General features: G+C 37.6%; 1 protein-coding gene across 1 annotated transcript in view; it reads left to right on the top strand.

Moving 5' to 3' along the window:
* Lrba (LPS-responsive vesicle trafficking, beach and anchor containing) overlaps nt 1-19696 on the top strand; it is a gene marked incomplete at its 5' end in the record, with an annotated part of 597162 nt that overhangs the window by 59423 nt on the left and 518043 nt on the right. Inside the window, 3 exon segments of the mRNA XM_013522882.1 lie at nt 9544-9775; nt 9995-10095; nt 15575-15670. Coding sequence (XP_013378336.1) covers nt 9544-9775; nt 9995-10095; nt 15575-15670 — 429 coding nt within the window.

The raw sequence follows: 19696 nt of genomic DNA, 5'->3' as shown, positions 1-19696 counted from the left end.
AAATAGTTATAAATACATTTTTTCAGTTTCTGAGAAAATGCAACCAATAACCGTATATATCAATCACGGTATCAGCTGATATAACAGAGAGGCCAGAAATAACAGTTTTTAGCCAAGTAGAGGTGTATTTTTCCTTCAGGAGTCTAGGTAGTGGACTATTGTAGCAGTTCTGTAATTGTCAGGATTTGTGGATCTTCCTGCATTTTATCGTCAATATAAGACTTCCGAGATGGCTGCTCTAGACTGTTCCACATTATGTTGCCCTGACACTGCCTGTTGGTCACAATGTGGTCACATGACTAGTAACTTCAAGGACAACTGGGAAGGGAGATCTTTTTCCTGGGCTCCATGTACCAAGTTAGAAGCTTTATTATGGAAAGTGAAAAAATGTACATTGGGAGTCAGTGTAAGTTTTCCTTACCATCTTTCTGTTGATGATTTTCGTAACTGTAGACATGTATAAGGTCACATGGAAATGGGTTCTCGGGAAACATTGAATACCTTGAGATTGACACTTTAAGAAACTGAGCGCAGTTTTGAAGGGCAGGGATAAGTAAAAGAAACTTACTCTTTTCTCAGTTCACCTTTCAAATACATAGACATATTCAGAGAAGAAAGAGATTTAAATATTTTTATACAGGGGGCTGGGGATTTAGCTCAGCGGCAAAGCGCCTGCCTCGCAAGTGCAAGGTCGTGAGTTCGGTTCCCGGTACCGGAGAAAAACCAAAAAAAAAAAAAAAAAATTTTTTTATACAGGTTACATGAAATATGGAGTGGCAGAAGCTGAAATTGTACTCTGTCCAGTGTTTTTCCATTGGCCCCATCTTTGAGGAAACTTAGGTTTCCTGTCAATGGTGCAGGGAAAATACAGCTTTACTTTGAAGGATTAGAGTATTCTGTGAGTTACAGTCTTTCCAGTTTTATAAATCTTTAGAAGATAAGATCATTATTTTTTGTCTTTATGTATTTCTTGCTTTTCTGAGGAAAAAAAAAAAACCAACCCACAAGTGATTTACGTTAGTGACAGATATTAACTCGATGCTTTTTCTTAATAAGCATTGGGAAGAAAAACAATCGTCATGGCCAGTTAAAGTTTTGATACAAAACTGGTAAAGGTTTATTTGGATTCTTTGAGTAAGATGCCTTGAAATTTCTATAATCTTGTACATTAAACTATAACCTATAGAAAGTATATGTTATGCCACCCTGAAGGTTGCTATAAAAATTGTTTATGAAGTTCAAGCCAAGACTAAAATATGTTGAAATGGAGAGTTTTGAAAAATGTTCTATATAGTAGAGGAGACCAAATCATGCTAAAATGCGGAAAAAGACTATACATCAATTTCTAGGCTACATTATTCAAAAAAATACAACCATAAAAAAGGTAATAAGATTACATTTTCACATTTCATGGCTAGTAAAGTGCATTAGGCTGCTCAGATATTCATAACTTACTGTGACATTTGGGAAGATTACATTTTGTAGTGCAGAGCCATTACCACAGCTCAGATAATAACTAGCCAATGCCTGCACCTGGATTATGATCCCTGTCATTGGAAACAAATTTGTGTTTTGAAGGTTGATCAGCTTCAAATAACTATTAGAAAGGGTTAACATGACATACTGTAGACCCTCTGCATGGTTTTTAGGGATAATAGATATGCATACATACAGTATATCAAATATGCCACATGTTTGTATGTTCAAATTTGTCATCAATTTTCTCCTAGAAAGGCATATTTTATAATATTTAATGCAATGGAAGAATATTTAAAACACCTGTCTGGATATTACTCTCACACTCTAAATTCAATTTAAAAGCTGATGAAATATTTGGGGGCTTTCTTAGAAATTACTTTCAAAAATTAATTCTATAGCTTCTTGGAAGGGTGGTTACTGATGGCAACCTGCACAGATCAAACGGAAAGATTGATGTAAGTAATGTTAAGGTGAAGGTAAGGTCTCTAAGTTAGTTGCAACAAGGTTTGTGAGCTATTTAGATCTACACAGATGACACATAATTATTGGAAGAAATTTTTATGCTATTAGAATTCTCCCTAGACTTTATTTTCTTGGCAGAAAGTTGTTTTAGATATGTTGGTTGGTTTGTTTTAGGTTATATAAAGTCCAAGTGTTGTTATTTTTGGTGTGTGTGTGTGTGTGTGTGTGTGTGTGTGTGTGAAGAAGTGCCTCATTGCAGTCAGTGAAAAAGGTGTAGTTTCTGTGCTCTGGAAAACAATGCTGAAGATTTGTCTTCTTCACTATTTCAGATTTTCTGTCACCAAGCAATTATTTTAGGATTCTGTATTATTATATATAATATTGTGTAGAATTATTAGATTTTAATGGCTGTAGAGATTTTTGTTTGATTGCCTTTCTGAATTTTTGCAGTTCTTTTCCACAAGGAGTTTTCCTTGTGTCAGAGTTCTCTGTCACTCTTTACGTTTACATTCTGACCTCTATGTGTACTGGAGGTCCTCTCAAATTACCTTGCAAAGAACACAGGTATTTGTAGATCTGGACAAGCCCTTTCTCTTGCTAAAGTAGATTAGAATTTATCTTTGACAAATTTGCAGTCCAGAGTTCATGGAATGAATTTTATCAGTAAATTTTCCCTTTAACTTTTCTTAATCCTTGGCATTGGCTACTGATCATTTCTGTCTATAATTAATGAAAGATAGACTGGTTTAACACGAGTATGTTTGTAGTTAATATTACTATATTGCTTGCTGGAAATATTTCACCAGAAATATATGAGAGTTCCCATTTCATCTGATCCTCGTGTATTTTGTGCATGGCTAAATTTTATTTCATAATTTTTTCCGTTTGCATGTTTCATTTGCCTTTCTTTTGTGAATTGACTGTTCATATCTTCATAAACCTTTTTTCCCACCAGACTGATAATAACTTAATTACTTTTTCTTATATTGTACTTTTTATTTCTGTAAGCTATTAATGATTTTTTTTTTAACTCTGAATATTTCTTACCTCCCTCCCTCCCTTCCTTCCAGACAGGCTCTTACTATGTGTGTAGCCCAAGGTAGCTTCAAACTTGCTATATCACCTAAGCTGGACTGAAAACTCACTGTCCTCTTGCCTCAGCCTCTAGAGCGCTGGGAACAGCAAAGATGTGCCACCATGCCTGGCAAGAATTTTTTATATTTTGTGTAATTTAACTTTTGGTTTTTAATTTAAATTTATACTTTAGACTGATACTGGAAAACATAAAATAGTACATATTTTTGGGATACAGCTTGACTGTCCTATACATTGTATAATGCCTAAATTAGGGTAGAGGTATCTGTCTCCTTAAGCATTTATCATTTCTTTATGGTAAAAGCATTCAGTAGTTCTTTTTGTAGCTTGTTTGAAATATGTAGCTGTATCAGTGCTGACAAGGGAAACAGGTTTAATGTAAAACATGCAAACATATAAGCATTTGCAGGATTGGCTTACAGTGAGCTCCCATAGTTTCGGGTGGAAGAGTGCAAAAGGGCTGCCTGCATCCTGCAGGATCCTGTCAAAGACCTAGGGCTATGTGTAACGCCCCGTGCAGGTCCTTATCAGGAGGCTGAAGAGCCTGTGCTGGAAGCCAGGGGAGGATGTCCAAGGTGAAGGTGAAGAATGGAGTGCCTCGGGAGAGACAGAGGCAAGGCTTCCTTCTTTGTTTCCCTTTTATAGCATCCAGGTGTCAAGTCCATTGTTTGTTTGAACACAGGGTCTCACTATGTTTGAGGCTGGCCTTGAACTCACTATGTAGTCCAGGTTGGCCTCAAACTCACGGTGACCCTCCTGCCTCAGTCTCCCAAATGCTGGGTTACCAGTGTAATCCCACACTTGGCCAAATCCATTGGTTACTGTTGCTCACACCCAGTAAATCCCAGCAAATCTTCACTAGATTCCCTCAGCCACATTGTTATGGTTGATACATTATGTGAGCTTGGGAAGTCTAGAGGTTTGGCTAAGTGACCGAGCAGTTGCACATCCTGGGGTGCAAAGGATATGCCTTCCTGCTCTAGGATGTTCATTGTGTCAGTGTGAGAAGTTTAGGAGGTTAACTATGTGAGTGCCGCCCCCTGGGTGAGTGTCGCCTGCTTACAACGTAAGGGAGGGAAAGAGGCTTGCAGGCATGCCATTCTCCCCTTTGCTCTTGTTGCTTTGCTATCTTCTGTCTTGGAGCCAGCCAAGTATGGACTGAAACCTCCACAAACTGTAAGCTAAAGAAATCTTTCCTTTCTTCATTTTGGGCATTGGGTATTTTGTCTCAGCAACAGAGAAAAGTAACCAAGACACACACCCAGAACTATGCTGATCCAGTTCAGTTGGGTGTTTCCTACTCAAATTGACACAATCAAAGTTACTATCCATTGACCAACCTTTTCTTATTTCTACCCTTTCCTAATCTCTCCAGCCTCTCGGTAAGCACGTTCTGTGCAATCAGTGTTTTTATGTTCCACAGATGAGTGAGATTGTGCAGTATTTCTTTTTGTCCATGGCTTATTTCATTTAACATAGTGCCCTCCTGTTTCACTCATGTCATAAATAACAGGATTACATATATATAGAGAGATGTTCCTTGTTTAATGACTGAGCCCAGTTCCTGGGACTTGGTCCTTAAATGAATTGGTCAGTAAATAAGGCATCGTGTATGTACATTATAATATTCAGAACATTGGTAATCTCAGCAACTACTTTAAAGATAACAATAAGTAATGCAGTAATCATTGTTGATTTCCTATCATCTTGTTTTCAAATTCTGTATCATTGTTATAGTTTTTGTGTTGTTTTGTTTTTGTTCTTTTCTCTTGAAAATAAACAATATTCCGAACAAACAAATGGTCAAAGGAAACACTAATATGATGATGGCCTTCATTTGCATAACTCTTACATGCAGTACTACAATGAATATCAGAACATAAAACTACCGTACTGTACTGCACAGTACAATCAGCAAAATCGCAGTACTGCATGACAAGGTGTACCGTATAGAAAAGGACAGTGATGCTCTATAAACAAGATACACAGGACTGTACAAAAGAAGTAAGGTGGGCTGTGGTTGTTCAGCAAGGAATGTCTGTAATATGCTTCTTTATTTGTCGTTGACAGCGATTTAAGTTGTTTTCATTACTTGTCATTGTGGATAGTGCTGCAGTAAACATGGGAGCACAGATGTCTCTGTGACATACTGACGTCATTTCCTGTGGATATATATGCAGGAGTGCATTGCTGGCTCATGTGGTGGTTCTGTTTTTAAGTTTTGGAGTTACTTCCATACTGTTCTTTATAAGGGCCGTTCTGATTTACATTTCCAGCAGCACGGTACAGTGCAAAGGTTCCTTTTTCCCCACATCTTGTTCTTTAGTCTTTTTGGTAGTAGTCATCCTTAATGCAGTGAGGTGATACGTCATTTTGCTTTTGATCGTTCCTTGATTAATGGTGGTGAGCATTTTTCTTATATCTTTTGGCCATTGGTATGTTTTCTTTTGAAAAGTGTCAATGTCAATATATTGTCCATCTTTATTTATTTATTTATTTTTTATTGTCCATCTTTAAAAGAATTTCTGCTGTATTTTTCTGCTATTGAGTTTTTTTTTTTTTTTTTGTCATTTTTTGAGAGTTTTGGGATGTAGTTCAGGCTGGCCTTGAACTCACTTTGTAGCCCAGGTTGGCCTGGAACTTGAAGTGATCCTCCTGTGTCCACCTCCTGAGTGCTGGGCTTACAAGTGTGCCTCACCACACCCGGCCGAGTTTCTTGTGTATATATTCTGGGTAATAACTTCTTGTCAAATTGTGGTTTGCAAATACTGTGTTCCATTCTCTAGGTTGTATCTTCACCCTGTTGTCTCCTTTGCTGTGTACTTTCTTGTTGTAACTTATTTGGAATTTATTTGGCAGGTGGTGTGAAATAAACATTCAACCTTAAGTTTTCCAAATGAAAATTGTTATATCCTCAGTCAGTGCTTGTGATACAGTCTCCTTCTATGTTGAGTTCATGTTGACTCCAGGCTCTATTTTATTGCATCAATTATGTTCTAATCCCACATACTTTTAATGATTACATATTTTATCATTTGTTTAATAATTTCAGTGCTTCATTTTGTTTTTGAGATAGAGTCTTGCTATGTAGTTCAGGCAGCCCAGGCTGGTGTGGAACTCGCAGGGATTCCCTGTCTCAGCCTGCCTGGTGCTGGGTGCTGGGATTACGGGCATGAGCCGCCATCCCTGTCTTCCGTACTCTTGTTGTATAGAATGTCCCTTCTTTCCTTTTCACATATTTAATTAACACATGGAAATTAAAATCATTTTTTCAAGTTTTAGAAAAAAATAGAAATTTAATGGTATTATGCTGCTTTTATGGATTGATTTGTGAAAAGTTAACAGCTTAAAAGGATTTAATGTTATCATCCAGAAACCCATCTATTCATTAAAAATAGAAATCTTTATAAGTCTTAAATATTTAAAAATTTACTCCTAGATGTTTTAGATGTATGATTGGTATAAAAAATGTTGTTTTAAAGCTGCCAGTATTTTCTATTAGATATTACAGACATTGGGGAAATTTGCTGTCATTGATTCATTTTATATGCACACAAAAGGACTCTTTAAGATAGAATTACTGACTTGATGTTATTCTTACACTGTATTCTGTATTTTCACTGAGATGGATTTCCAGAAGTCTAGTATTTTCTAAATAAGTATAAAGTTTTTTGTTTTTATTTTTATTTTTATATTTTGTAATAAGGACTGAACCCAGGGCTCACGCATGCTAGGCGTAAGTGTACCCCTGAGTTACCTCAAATTTTTAATTTTTGAAACAGAGACTCACTAAACTGCCCCGTCTGGACTTGACTTTGCAATCCAGGCACAGCTTGCTGGATAGCTGGGATTACAGGCATGCACCAGTGTGCCAGGTTAAATAAGTGGTTAAACACTTTTTCCCCAGAATGTAAATGGAATATTGATTCCACAAATAAAGGTAGACTATTTCTACCCTGCTCATCATTGTTTTAATATTTCCCTATGGCCCGGCATACAGTAGGCATTCAGTAATGAGTTTATAAATTAATTATACTGTAGAGGGTTATATTTTGTGATTGTTTTCCATAGACATGTCAGTCTTGTCTGGCCTTGTTCTGCATCTCCCAGTGATAACAACCCCAGGCACCCACTGAGTTCATTTTTGTTCCTGCAGGTTTACCTTTTCTTGTCTGTTGTATAAAGAGAACTGCACTACAGGTAGCCATTTGTGTCTGACTCTGTTATTTAGCAGATGCCAAAATAGTAACAGCCACATTAAAATTGAAACATCTGTCAGATACTACCTTAATGATCAAAGTTAATTTACCTATAGTTTGATTTTTTTTTTTTTTTTTTGGGTACTGGGAATTGAACTCAGGACCTTGCGCTTGCCATGCAGGTGCTGTGTCACTGAGCTATATCCCTGGCCCCATAGTTTGATATTTGGACATCAGATGCCATCTGAAGTGACACACCGAGAAGGGCACATACCACTTCTGGGGTATCCTTGCCATAAAATAAGTATCCAAAAAATGATCAGCTTAGGAGACCTTGTGTAAAATAACTGGCAAATACTCTTCAAAAAAAAAGTACCAAAGTCATGAAAGTCAAAGACTGCCTGTGGAACTATTGTTTGGGAAGGTGTAAGGGGTTGCTACACTAGATCTGTGATCAGAACAAGAAAGTCGTGATAAGTTCCAATATTTGAGTAAGGTCTCTAGATTGACTAATAGCATTATGTGTGAATGTTAATTGCTTGGTTTTAGTGGTTGCAATTATGTCATATGTGACATGCAATTAGGGAGAATGTATTAGGAATGATGAGTGAAAGGTATATAGGCACTTTGTACTGTTTTTGCAGTACTTTTCAGTGTTTGAAATTAAAGACAAAACAAGCTAATAATAGTCATAAAACAGAAATGAAAGGTCTGTATTTTCAGAGTTCTTATTTTAGAGTGTGGAATGGCTTAGAGTGTCTGTGAAGGCTGGGAGTGTAGCACAGCCAGGGCCACAGAACTAGGAGGAGCGAACCTGTCACACCAAGGGTTTTAGCCAAAACTCAGCTGTCGTCTCATGCTGCTTGGTGCCAAACAATTATGGTACCAAGAATTATGTGCTGAACTCTGCCAGAGTTTCCTAGAAGAACCCAAAGCCCTTACCACTGTGCTTGCCAGGAGTTCTCGTCTTCCAGCACAGAGACTCTGACCCTCACGTTGTTCATGCCTGTGTTTTCCCTCTCAGGCCAGTGTGTGTTTTGGACAGAACCTAGCACACACGCCAGTTTCTGGCTACAAGGACTTGTAATTGATTTCCCAGTTTTGAACCTTCCTTCCTTCCTGGAGTAAATTCTTACTTGGTCATATTTATCATTCTTTTATGAGCTGTTAGATTTTGTTTTGTAAAGTTCACGTTCTTCTAATTCTTGCCCACCTTTTACATTTAGGAACACATGATGTAAGTGTAGGTGAATCATAATTTTGACAGATCTTTAAAGAATCTAGTTAAAATAACATCATGTTGTATACCTTAAATACACACAATAAAATTTTTTTTTTTGTTTTGTTTTTGTTTTTCTTCCGGTACTGGGAATCGAACTCACAACCTTGCACTTGCTAGGGAGGCACTGTGCCGCTGAGCTAAATCCCCAGCTCCCACACAATAAAATTTATTTTTAAAAAAAATCTAGTTAAAAAGGATACCTCTGCAAAAGCAATTCTTAGGAGTATTTTTAATTTTCAAAAAGTTTTGGTGGTGCTGGAATGAAGCTGTGGGCCTCATGTAGCTAGGCAGTTGTTCTACCACCGAACCCTTAAAAGTGCTTTAATTCCTTTAAACAGTTGATGTTTGTTTAAAAATTTCACACCTTATCCATTGATGTTGGGGAGGCCATGGGTGAGGTAGCAAGATGGGACTAGATCAGAGTGACTGTCTCTGGATTGCTTTTCTAACGGTAACAGCAATGAAGTCCATTTCGTCAGGACTGACTTCGGGTATGTGAATAATTATGTGTAGTTTAAACTGTTTATTGTCGGGAAAGGAGAGGAATCAAAATCAGTGGGTATAATAAAGTAGGAACTGGCAAATATAAATGCAAAGTTTTGGATCCCCTCAGAAGCTTTTCATTTTTGCTGTGAGAGCTTACCCTGTTTAGGTAGAAAGGACCTTTAAGTTGGCGTGTATGTTTCACAAAGTTGATAATTAATGAATGAAAATCATATAAGAATGAGGCAATTATAGAGCTGCTTTGGATCTTTATTAGTAACAGGGCACTAGTTAGTGACTTCACTAAGATAGCCTATATTTGTTTTATGTTGTAAATCTTACATGACTAAATTTGAAGGTTTCTTTAGAAGGTCTGTTTTTCAGAGCTGTTTTTTTAAAAATGAACCATTTACTGTAGTACAGGGTAGGGAAAAATGTATATGGGTAATTATTGCTAATCTAAACTTGAAGAACAAGTTAGAGCGATATTGAAGAATTACTAATGCCTTTAATGGCTGTGTGTGTTTTTTTCCCCTTTGCAAGCTGGTAGGAGGGCAGTTTGATTTGGAGATGAATTTCATTATCCAAGAAGGTGAGAGTATCATCTGCATGGTAGACCTCCTGGAGAAGTGTGACATTACCTGCCAAGCAGAAGTCTGGAGCATGTTTACCGCCATTCTGAAGAAGAGCATACGGAATCTTCAGATCTGTACAGAAGTTGGCCTTGTTGAAAAAGTCCTTGAGAAAATAGAAAAAGTTGACAACATGATTGCAGGTATCACATTGCTATGGTATATGTTTATGAAGAGGTAAAATTTGATTCTTAAATATTATATTTTTGTTATTGTGTTTAGCAGTATTTATTTAAGAAGTATTTGAGCATGTAGCATGTATCTAGAGCTTTGGTATCCAAACCCTTAATTAAGCATATATATTTGAATTATTTAAGAAATATAAGTAGCTTAATTATTTTACTGTTTTCTTTTGTTTCTAGATCTTTTAGTTGACATGTTGGGAGTGCTGGCTAGCTATAATTTGACAGTTCGGGAACTAAAGCTTTTCTTCAGTAAACTTCAAGGAGATAAAGGACAATGGGTAAATAAAACAGAACAAAAACTTAAATATGCTTTGGTATTTGAAGGTACCCAAACACATTTGTAGCTCATAAGTAACAAATACTATTGGAGATAGGATGAATGTCGAATTGAGGTTAAGAGATCACTTTAAATAGCATTTAGTTCTGTCGAGCTGCTTTGCCATGCTTAGAGATAGGTGTGGATGAAGAGAGTAGGTGTTTCGGGCTGGCTGATAATTTGATTCTTCTTCAGATGATTGTTCTCTATATGTCCAGTGTTTACTAGTGGAAGAGTGAAGGATAAGGAAAGAAGAGTAAGGCAGTCATGGCTCTTACACCTGAAAAACCCAGTCAGTGAACAGAAGCTTTATGATGAGTTACATCTGCCTTCCTTAGGTACAGTGCAGTGTCCCTTTGCAGTGGTGGCAGTGATCCTACTTTGAACTCCAGCTGCCTTTTTAAAGCGTTTCTTTTTGCCATTTGTTACTGTGCCCTAGCAGGGTACCAGTAAATATTTTTACCAGTGATGTTAGGTTTCCAGGCTCATTTTTATGTCCTTTAGAGATCATTGCTCACTGCACAGCCATGTCTAAATTTGTGTCACGCAGTGGCTCTGATTCATTGTGTTACAATTTAGATTCTTTACTTTCTTTCAATGAAACTCTAGTTTTCTGAAAGCTTTTTTAATTTTTGTTACTGATTTTCACTGAATTTAGTATATTCCTGGGTATGGTTTACTTTTGTATTTATCCCTGTTAGAGTTCTTTCATTCTCTGGTTTGTAATTTTCATGACATTTAGAAAAATTTTGGTCCTTGTTTCTTCAAATATTGCTTGCCCCCCCACCCCCACCCCCGATCCCGCATACCAGGGAGGTGGGCCTCTTGATTGTGCCACACGAGCCGGACAGCAGTTCAAGTCCTCAGTCTTCTCTTCATGCTTCTTGTTCGCTTGTTTTTGTTGTTACAGTTTCGCGTTAACAGATTTTTTTCCTTCTGCAGTGTTTTAATTCCATCTGTGGAAAATTTCAGGTGGCCTATTTTATATCTCATTGTGTCCATGTTTTCCTTTAAATCACTGACAGTGTTTAGTGCAGTAGCGGTTTCTTGACTTCCCTTGTCTGTCGATTGAATGATGGCATCATTTTCCAGGTCCGTTTTTTACTCATTGATTTTGTTCCTTTTTTTAGGTTACATTTTACTGCTTATTATGGCTCCTGCTATTAGATACAGTGCTGTCAAGTACAGTGAATTGTATGTTGTCCTGGGTTACATGTGTCCAGGATTTGGTCATATTCCAATTAAATTTATTTATTTATTTTTTGGTTTTTCTCCGGTACCGGGAACCGAACTCACGACCTTGCACTTGCCAGGCAGGCGCTTTTGCTGCTGAGCTAAATCCCCAGCCCCCCCCCAATTAAATTTATTAGATTGTTTTTCTAAGCCTGTAAATTATTTGTGGATCAGCATTGTCCCTTAAGGCTAGTTTGAAGGTTTTTTTTTTCTAGGCCAGTTTAGAGTAGCTGTTCTGCTATTTGTTTGTTTTGACACAGGGTCTTGCTATATAGTTTAGGATGGCCTTGAACTCATGATGGTCCTCCTGCCTCAGCCTGCCAAGTGCTGGGGTTATAGGCATGCACCACATGCCCCCAGCTAGCCTTAATATTGAGATCTGGCTTCTCTAGGGTCTCTGCCGAATCACTCTAAGTCTCAGACAGGGGGCAGAGACAGCGTGTGGCTGTGAATTCTCTGCTGTGTCTGCCGTGGTCCAAAACAATTCCTGGTGCTGCAGTAGTTCAGGAAATCCTTTGACTTAGAGAGCTCAGTGCCCTGTTCTTGCCTTGGTGAGTTTTACAATAATCATGCACCATTTGTTATTAAAGAGTCAGTTCAGCTGTCCGGACCTTTCTGTCCACAGAGCTCCTTCCTTTGCAGTCTCTGCCCTGAGACTTCTGTCCACCTCCTACTCTGCGTGCTGCGGCTTTTCTGTCTGCAGCGCAGTGTACCTCGCGGTTCTGCCTGGCTACCTTCACTCTAGGCAGTGCTGAGGAAACGGACTCCACTGAGAGGTCTTTCTGTGTTTCCCTTTTCTGGGGAGTCTGTCCCGAGGTAGCTTTTTCCATGTCTGAAAACAGTTTTTGTTTCATACATTTTGTCCACTGTTCTGGTTGTTTATGGTGGGTTTGTAAGTACAGGTCCCTTTACTGGGTCATGCCCAAAAGAAGTACACTGTTTGATTGTGGCTTTGATTTATACTAAAATAATTTATTCAGAATATATGATTAATACATTTTTGTTATATTTGTGAAAATAATGTGTAAGAGGAAAACCAAGGTGTGAATAGAAGTAGAAATGCCACAACCAAATACAAAACCATTTACAATTAGAGACATTCACTTAGAAACAGTATTGATGTATCATTTTGTATCTTTAGTATCAAGGATTCAGTAATTAGCTAATGACAGTTACAGTTTAGGAGATAAGGTTATTTTAAACCTTGTGTGTTTGGGAGTAGAGTAAACAGTAGTGGAGCCAATCTCAAGAATCTAGTGCTGTTTGTCATGTAAATTATACCCATATCCAAGGACCCAATTAATAGCTTAAGTGCCTGATCAGGAAATTCTGTCGTGGTTCCATAAGGAAATATATATGAGAATGTTTACAGAAACATTAGTATTATTATTGTTGTTACTGCTATTCTTCTGAGAACAGGGTCTCGCTGTGTAGTTTAGGCTGGTCTTGGACTATGTAGCTCAACCTGGCTGTAGATTTGTGGCAATTCTCCAGCCTCAGTCTCCCAAGTGCTGGGATGGTAGGTGTGTGCAACGGTGCCCACCTCAGAAACATTATTTTTGATTGCAGTGAACTGTCAACATGGGCATTCATCATTAGGAGAACAGATAAGTAAAGTGTATTGGATGCATAGAATTGGTTATTATATAGCAATTAGAACCACTGCATGGAGCAGTACGAATAGATGCAGGAAACATAGGAAGAAAGCAATAAGCAGAATGATATAGCTTATGCAACACCATTTAAATGCTAAGAACAAGCACGGAAATATTTTTGAGGGAACATGGACTAAAAAGATGAAATGTAGATCAAATATAGCTGCTAATGGAGAGAAGGGCAATCAGAAGACATTAGAAGATAAAGGGAGAATAATGAACTATTAATAAAGCAAGAGGGCTAAGAAATTCATTACACTGATTTAGCTCTTTTTTAAAATAAAGCATTCAGACTTTTCCTGTCATTTGCTTTCATGACAGTGCAGTAAAAAACTCCCATATGTAAATCTCTATCTGCCTTTCTGATTGTTACTTTAGGGTAGCTTTTTACATGTGGAATCATTGCATCAGTGGACGGAAACTTTTTTTTTTGAGACAGGATCTTTCTGTGTAGTTTAGACTGGCCTAGAACTCACTATGGTGTACTGTATAGCCCAGCCTAGCCTCAGACTCCTAGTGATCCCCTGTCTAAGCCTCCTGAGTGCTGAGCTTACAGATATGTACCACCATGTTGGGTAGAAACATTTTTATTTTATTGGTACTGGGAATCGAACTCAGGACCTTGTGCTTGCCAAGCGGGCACTGTGCCACTGAGCTATATTCCTGGCCCTAGAAACATTTTTAAAGACTTTTGAAATACAACTACTAAATTTTTTTCTGATAGCCTTTCCAGTATATACTTTCCCAGCAGTGTCTATTGGTTTATAGGAAAGTGAATTTTGAGGAATGCCTTCTATAGATGGGAATGCTGCAATACTGTATTTTATTTGTGACTGTAGGTTTTTTTTGTAATTTTTTTTTTGGTATTATTTTAGAAATATCACTGTGCTGGTAGTTGCTTGTTACTAACTATACTTTTGTAGTTGATTATTGTGGCTACTTGTAAATTTCTTGATCACCTAATAATAATACTTCCCACTTTATATTTGCATGAAAAGTTGCTAAACTCTTACACAGTTAGTAATGATAACTTGCATCAGTGTCTTGGTTACTTTTCTTCCATTGCTGAGACAAAATACTTGATGCCCAGAATTAAGGAAAGAAAGGTTTAGTTAGCTCATGGTTTGTGGAGGTTTCAGTCCAACTGGCTCCATGGCAGAGTGGCACATGGCAGAGGGCAACAGTTCATGGCAGTCGAAAACAGCAAGAGCAAGAACAAAAGGTAGGAGCAGCCGAGAGCAAGCCTCTTTTTCTCCCTTATATTGTATGCAATCTGCCTGCCCCAGGCGGGTGTAGCACTCACACCCATAATCCGAGCATTAGACCGTGGCTCAATCATAAACTCTAGAAGCCTGCTCCATGACTGCATGAGGCTTTGTGGGGACATCTAGACACAAACCATAACAATCAGCAGACTAAGATAAGGACAGACCAATGATATTTCACTTGTAGTTTGACCCTATTTTGAACTTTTAGCTAAGAGCTGTATCCAATATCTTACTTGCTTGCAAGCTGATTAAAATGATAATGTATATTTGATTGTCCTTTGGTTTTCCTTGTAAATGTAAATGAGATTTTTCATTTTAGTTTTTGGTTGGTTCACGTATTAGAGACTTGTGGGCCAAAGAAACATTAATCACATAAATACAACATTGCAACTTCTATAAGTGCTGTGTGGGGGAGGCGTATTGTACAATGAAACATGATGGAGGGTTTTAATCCTTTCCTGATGTTCAGGAAGACGGCCCCGAGGAAGTAGTCATTAAGATGAGTGCTGCAGCATGTGCAGCTTGACTTGTGTTTGGAGGGGCAGGAAGCGGGCCTAGTGAGGATATAGGAACGAAGCAGCTTGTGCTCAGGAACCCTTGTGAGGAGAAGACTGAGCGAGGACGTTGTGGGTGGGGTGCTGGGAAGAGAGGAGAATGTGATACAAAATGAGGTTAAAGAGGTGGGTAAGGTCTGTGGAGGCCACGTTAAAAGTTTTGCTCCTATTTTAAAGGTGGTGGGAAGCTGCCGGGGAAAGAACGTAATTAAATTAACATTGGTGAAAAGGCATGGACTTGACAGTTGGACTGAATTCTGTGTGACACACAAGTTCTTCTGCCTCAGACTGCACCTCTGTAAAATTGAGATGAGAGTGGACTCACCCAAGAGTGCAGTCACGAGTTAAAATATTACAGCATATTTATTTATAGTAGGCATTACTTAGTATTTGTTATCTAGTACTTTTCGGAGGGGTGGGTAGTGGGTTGATCTAGTTTGTATTTGTAAAAGATCAGTTTCTGCTGCATTGTGGAAAAGAGTTGTAAGTGTCAAATAATATGGCTTCATATTTATTGAATACAGCTTATAGTATTTTTTCAAAAAAGCAGCATAGAGTGTATATTATTTCTTTAAGGTAATTGAAAATAGTGCTTTTGGTGATTGCATATGCATTTTAGATATAGCATTAATTGGTTACTCTTGTGTATACTAGAGTTTGAGTGTGTTTAAAAATGAGTCTTTTGGTTTTTTGGTGAGTCATGTAGTTAATGACTTGTTAACTTTCCTTAGCCTCCGCATGCTGGGAAGTTGCTGTCCGTGCTGAAGCATATGCCTCAGAAGTACGGTCCTGATGCCTTTTTCAACTTTCCTGGGAAGAGTGCTGCAGTAAGTACATATTAGTGAGGAAATCACTCCACGTTTTCCTTTCCGTGGCTTCCTGGAAGGACAGCTCTGTAGACACCCTGGCAGGTTGTGTGTTTAGATAGAAGCTTTTCTGCACGAGCTTACTTAACCCTGTGACAACTGTGCACTTTGATTTCCCTGACTGGTGAAAGAAATAGATGCGTAGAGTAATAAGGAAGCCACCCAGTCAGAACTTCGGTCAGAAGTAGATAAGAATGCGTTTCTTTTGCACCCAGTATATAGAATAACTTGCTAAAACTTGCTAGACAGTTTTCCTGGCTTGAGAGGTTCTAGTTATGCTGTCTCAGCATTCTTATACATCAGCATTATTTGTAATCTTTTCTTCTGGTTACTTAGTTCATAAATAAGAGAATTATGTATGGTTATGATATTTGTAATGTTTCAGATGTTATAGGAGCACATTATAAAATGCATATGTGTTATTTGTGTAAGCTTTTTTATCTCCTTGTTATTGCATCGGTCAATCTGTAAGCCAAAAATTTTTCTTTTCTTAAAGATACTTCGGACTATTATCTTTCCAAGCTTATCTTTTATTTGTTCTTTACTTTGGTAGTTATAAAATCTTATTAAGCCCTGTGTAGCCAGGCAATATCTGTACAAAGATAAATTTTATATGTTAAAAGGACATCTGGGATGTTTGAATGTTACATATACATGACTTTCTTCGAAAATTTTTTATTGCCTGTTGTTTTTTCTTTCAACTTTTCCTTAAAAGGCATTCTATATTTGAAGCTTTCCTGAATAACTTTTCCCTTTGCACTGAGCTTGTTATTTGCCTTATGAAAACGTTTTCTCATAAGATTAAGCATTGATTGATTGATTCATTGATCGATCAGAGGTTAGGGGCATTCTATTGGCAATAAGAAGAGAGAAGTGACCCCGAGTTGGGTGGCCCAGGTTAACAGTTTTATTATTCACAGTTCTCTGAGATTGTGATATATATATTCTACTCTCCTTCATTTATTTTGAAAGTAGAGTAGTTCAGCTAAATAGCTTTTGAATTTTTTACAAACTGTTCAAAATATATTCAGTGACTCATTCCTTTTCTCAAATACAGCTATTAAAGAAAATTTAAACTGCCCATGTATAAATTATTTTTACAAAGCTTTCATATCTCTTCTCATTTTCAGTGAGAGAGAACATATGTACACACCAAATCCTTAATTTCTTTTTGGCAGTACTGGGAATTGCACATACTAGGCAAGTACTCTGCCACTGAGCTGCATCACCAGCCCTTATTATTATTATTATTTTTTTTTTGAGATAGGGTCTTGCTGTGTTGTGTGGGCTAGCTTTGAACTCACTATATATCCCAGGCTGACCTTAAACTTGTAGTAATCTTCTGGCCTCAGCCTCCCAAGTGCTGGGATTATAGGCATGTGCCACCAGGTCCTGCTTATTATTTTTTCTTAATGCAATATTAATTTAAAATCAACCACTTGAAGTCTGAACAGTATTGTTACATAAATTTGGCTGGATATATTCATGTTTAATGGCTTATCTACTATCTATGATGATATGATTAAATGAATATATTAAATTATAACAATAAACTAAAGGCTTGCATAGCATGATTTTACTGGTTTTATTTTTTTTTGGATGTTAAGTAGGAAAATTTATTGGAGGATAGGAATGGGGAATGGGAAATAAGAATAGCTGCTGAGGGACAGGAGGGGTCCCGAGAATGGGTTGCCTGATTTCACTAGTTTTATTGAGCTGTAATTTGTGTACCATATGGTAACTCATTTAAAGTTTATATTTTAATGAATTAATGTGTGCTCACAGAGCTGTGAAACTACAGTTGATTTTAGAATGCTTGCATCAACCCTCAAGGAAACATCATGCTCATTACCCATCTCTGTTCATTTTGTCTTAACCCCAGGCTCCAAGGCAACCATTGATTTCCTTTTTGTTTCTTTGGATTCTGTCCATTTACGTAAATGGAATGAATCATAACATGTGGTCTTTGGGGACTGGTCTTTTTCATTTAGTATAATGTTTTCAAGATCCATTCATAATACAACTTTTATCATCAGTACTTTACTCCTTCTTATGGCTAATACTATATTGTGTGGGTGTATCACATTTTGACTAAGCTATTCGCCTTCTAGGTATCTCTCTGAGAGAGTTAAAGGCATTGTATTAGAGTGATACATGCATACCCGCATTTATAGCAGCACAATTCATGGTAGCTAAATCTTCGAAGAAACATATGTTCATCAGTAGACAAATGGATAAAGAAAATATGTTATTTTTGTATAAGGGAGTACTACTCTGCAGTAAAGAAAGATAAACTGGAGTCATTTGTCAGAAAATGGATGCACCTTGAGACCGTAATGTTAAGTGAAATAAATCAAACACACAAGCTTCAATATTGCATGGTTTCTCTTACATGAGAAACCCAAGTTATAAAGAGGAGAATAAAAGACAGATAATAGCAGGTAGGGAGATAGGTCTTTCTGAAATAGGGGATCAGGAGATGGAGAGGAGGGAAAGGAGATGAAGAAAGGAATGCAGATGTGTTATGTATATGTACCAGCTCCACACAAGGAATGTGAACATTATGTAATTAAAAATGTACTAAAAATTACATGAAGTTAAAAGAAGTAATGGATATTTGCTTTTTGGGCTCTTGGAATGTTTTCTATTCACTTTTGTGTACATTTTACTGCGTGGATGTGTGTTTTTATTTGTCTCTGGTAATGCACTTAGGGGTGGAATTTCTGTGTCATATGGTCTTTAACATTTCCAGGAACTTGCAGAGTGTTTTCCAAAGTGGTTGTGTTATTTTATAGTCTCATCAGCAATGTATGAGGGTCCCAATTTCTCTGCTTGTTGCTAATACTGGCTAATATCTGTCTTTTGGATTATAGTCATACTAATAGGTATGAAATGGTATCACCTGTGTGTGTGTGCCCGTGTGTGTGTGTGTGGTTGAACCCAAGGCCTTGCACATGCTAGGCAAATGCTCTACCAGTGGACTACTTTCCTAGCCCTCTCATTGTGGTTTTGATTTACATTTCCCTGATGCTGAATTTTTATTTTTTGGTCTTTTTGTGACAGGGTCTCATTATGCGTTCAGGCTATCCTTGAACTTACTTTGTAGCCCATGCTGGCCTTTAATTTGAAGCCTGCCTCAGCCTCCCAAGTGCTGCTGTACACCATCCTACCCTGATGGTTAATGATGTTGAGCATCTTTTCATATCTTTATTGGCCATTCATATATCTTCTTTGGAGATCTGTTTATTCTGATCTTTTGACCATTTTATAATTGTTCTTTCTTTCTTCCTTCCTTCCTTCCTTCCTTCCTTCTTTCCTCCCTCCCTCCCTCCCTCCCTATTTCTTCCTTTCCCTTTCCCTTTCCCTTTCCCTTTCCCTTTCCCTTTCCCTTTCCCTTTCCTCTCCTCTTTCTTTCTTTCATACTGGAGCTTCGGGAATGAACTCAGACCCTTTGCTTTTTTATTTTGAGCCAGAGTTTTGCTGAGTCATTAAATGGAATCAAATTTGAGATTCTCCTGCTGCAGCCTCCCAGCATACTAGGATAATAGGCATGTGTCACCATGCCTGACTTGTGATTTTTAAAAAGTTATTGAGTTATATGAGTTTTGTGTATTTTGGATTCAATCCTTTATCAGATATTTGATTTGTAAATATTTTCTTCCATTCTTGTAGTGTGTCTTTTCACTTTATTGATTGTGTCCTTCTAAGCACAGTTTTAAGTTTTAATGCAGTGCAGTTTATATTTTCTCTTGTCACTTGTGCTTTTGGTGGCATAGTTAAGAAGTGTAAAACCCAAAGGCATAAAGACTTGATGTCAAGACCGTAGTCTTCAGTACTGTAGTTTTGTGTAGAAGGTTTTGAATTTGGTACAGTGCGTCTTTAATGTTTGTTCTTCCTTTTCAAGGTTGTTGTGGTTACTTAGGATCCCTTTCCTCATGTAATACACTATTTTAAATAAAATTTTAAATCAAATGATAAAGTCAGTCC

The sequence above is a fragment of the Chinchilla lanigera genome, unplaced genomic scaffold (assembly GCF_000276665.1).
Source record: "Chinchilla lanigera isolate Chin_1 unplaced genomic scaffold, ChiLan1.0 scaffold00070, whole genome shotgun sequence".
Lineage (NCBI taxonomy): Eukaryota > Metazoa > Chordata > Mammalia > Rodentia > Chinchillidae > Chinchilla > Chinchilla lanigera.
Note: the sequence above shows the minus strand (reverse complement) of the source record. Positions and strands in the feature narration are given on the sequence as shown.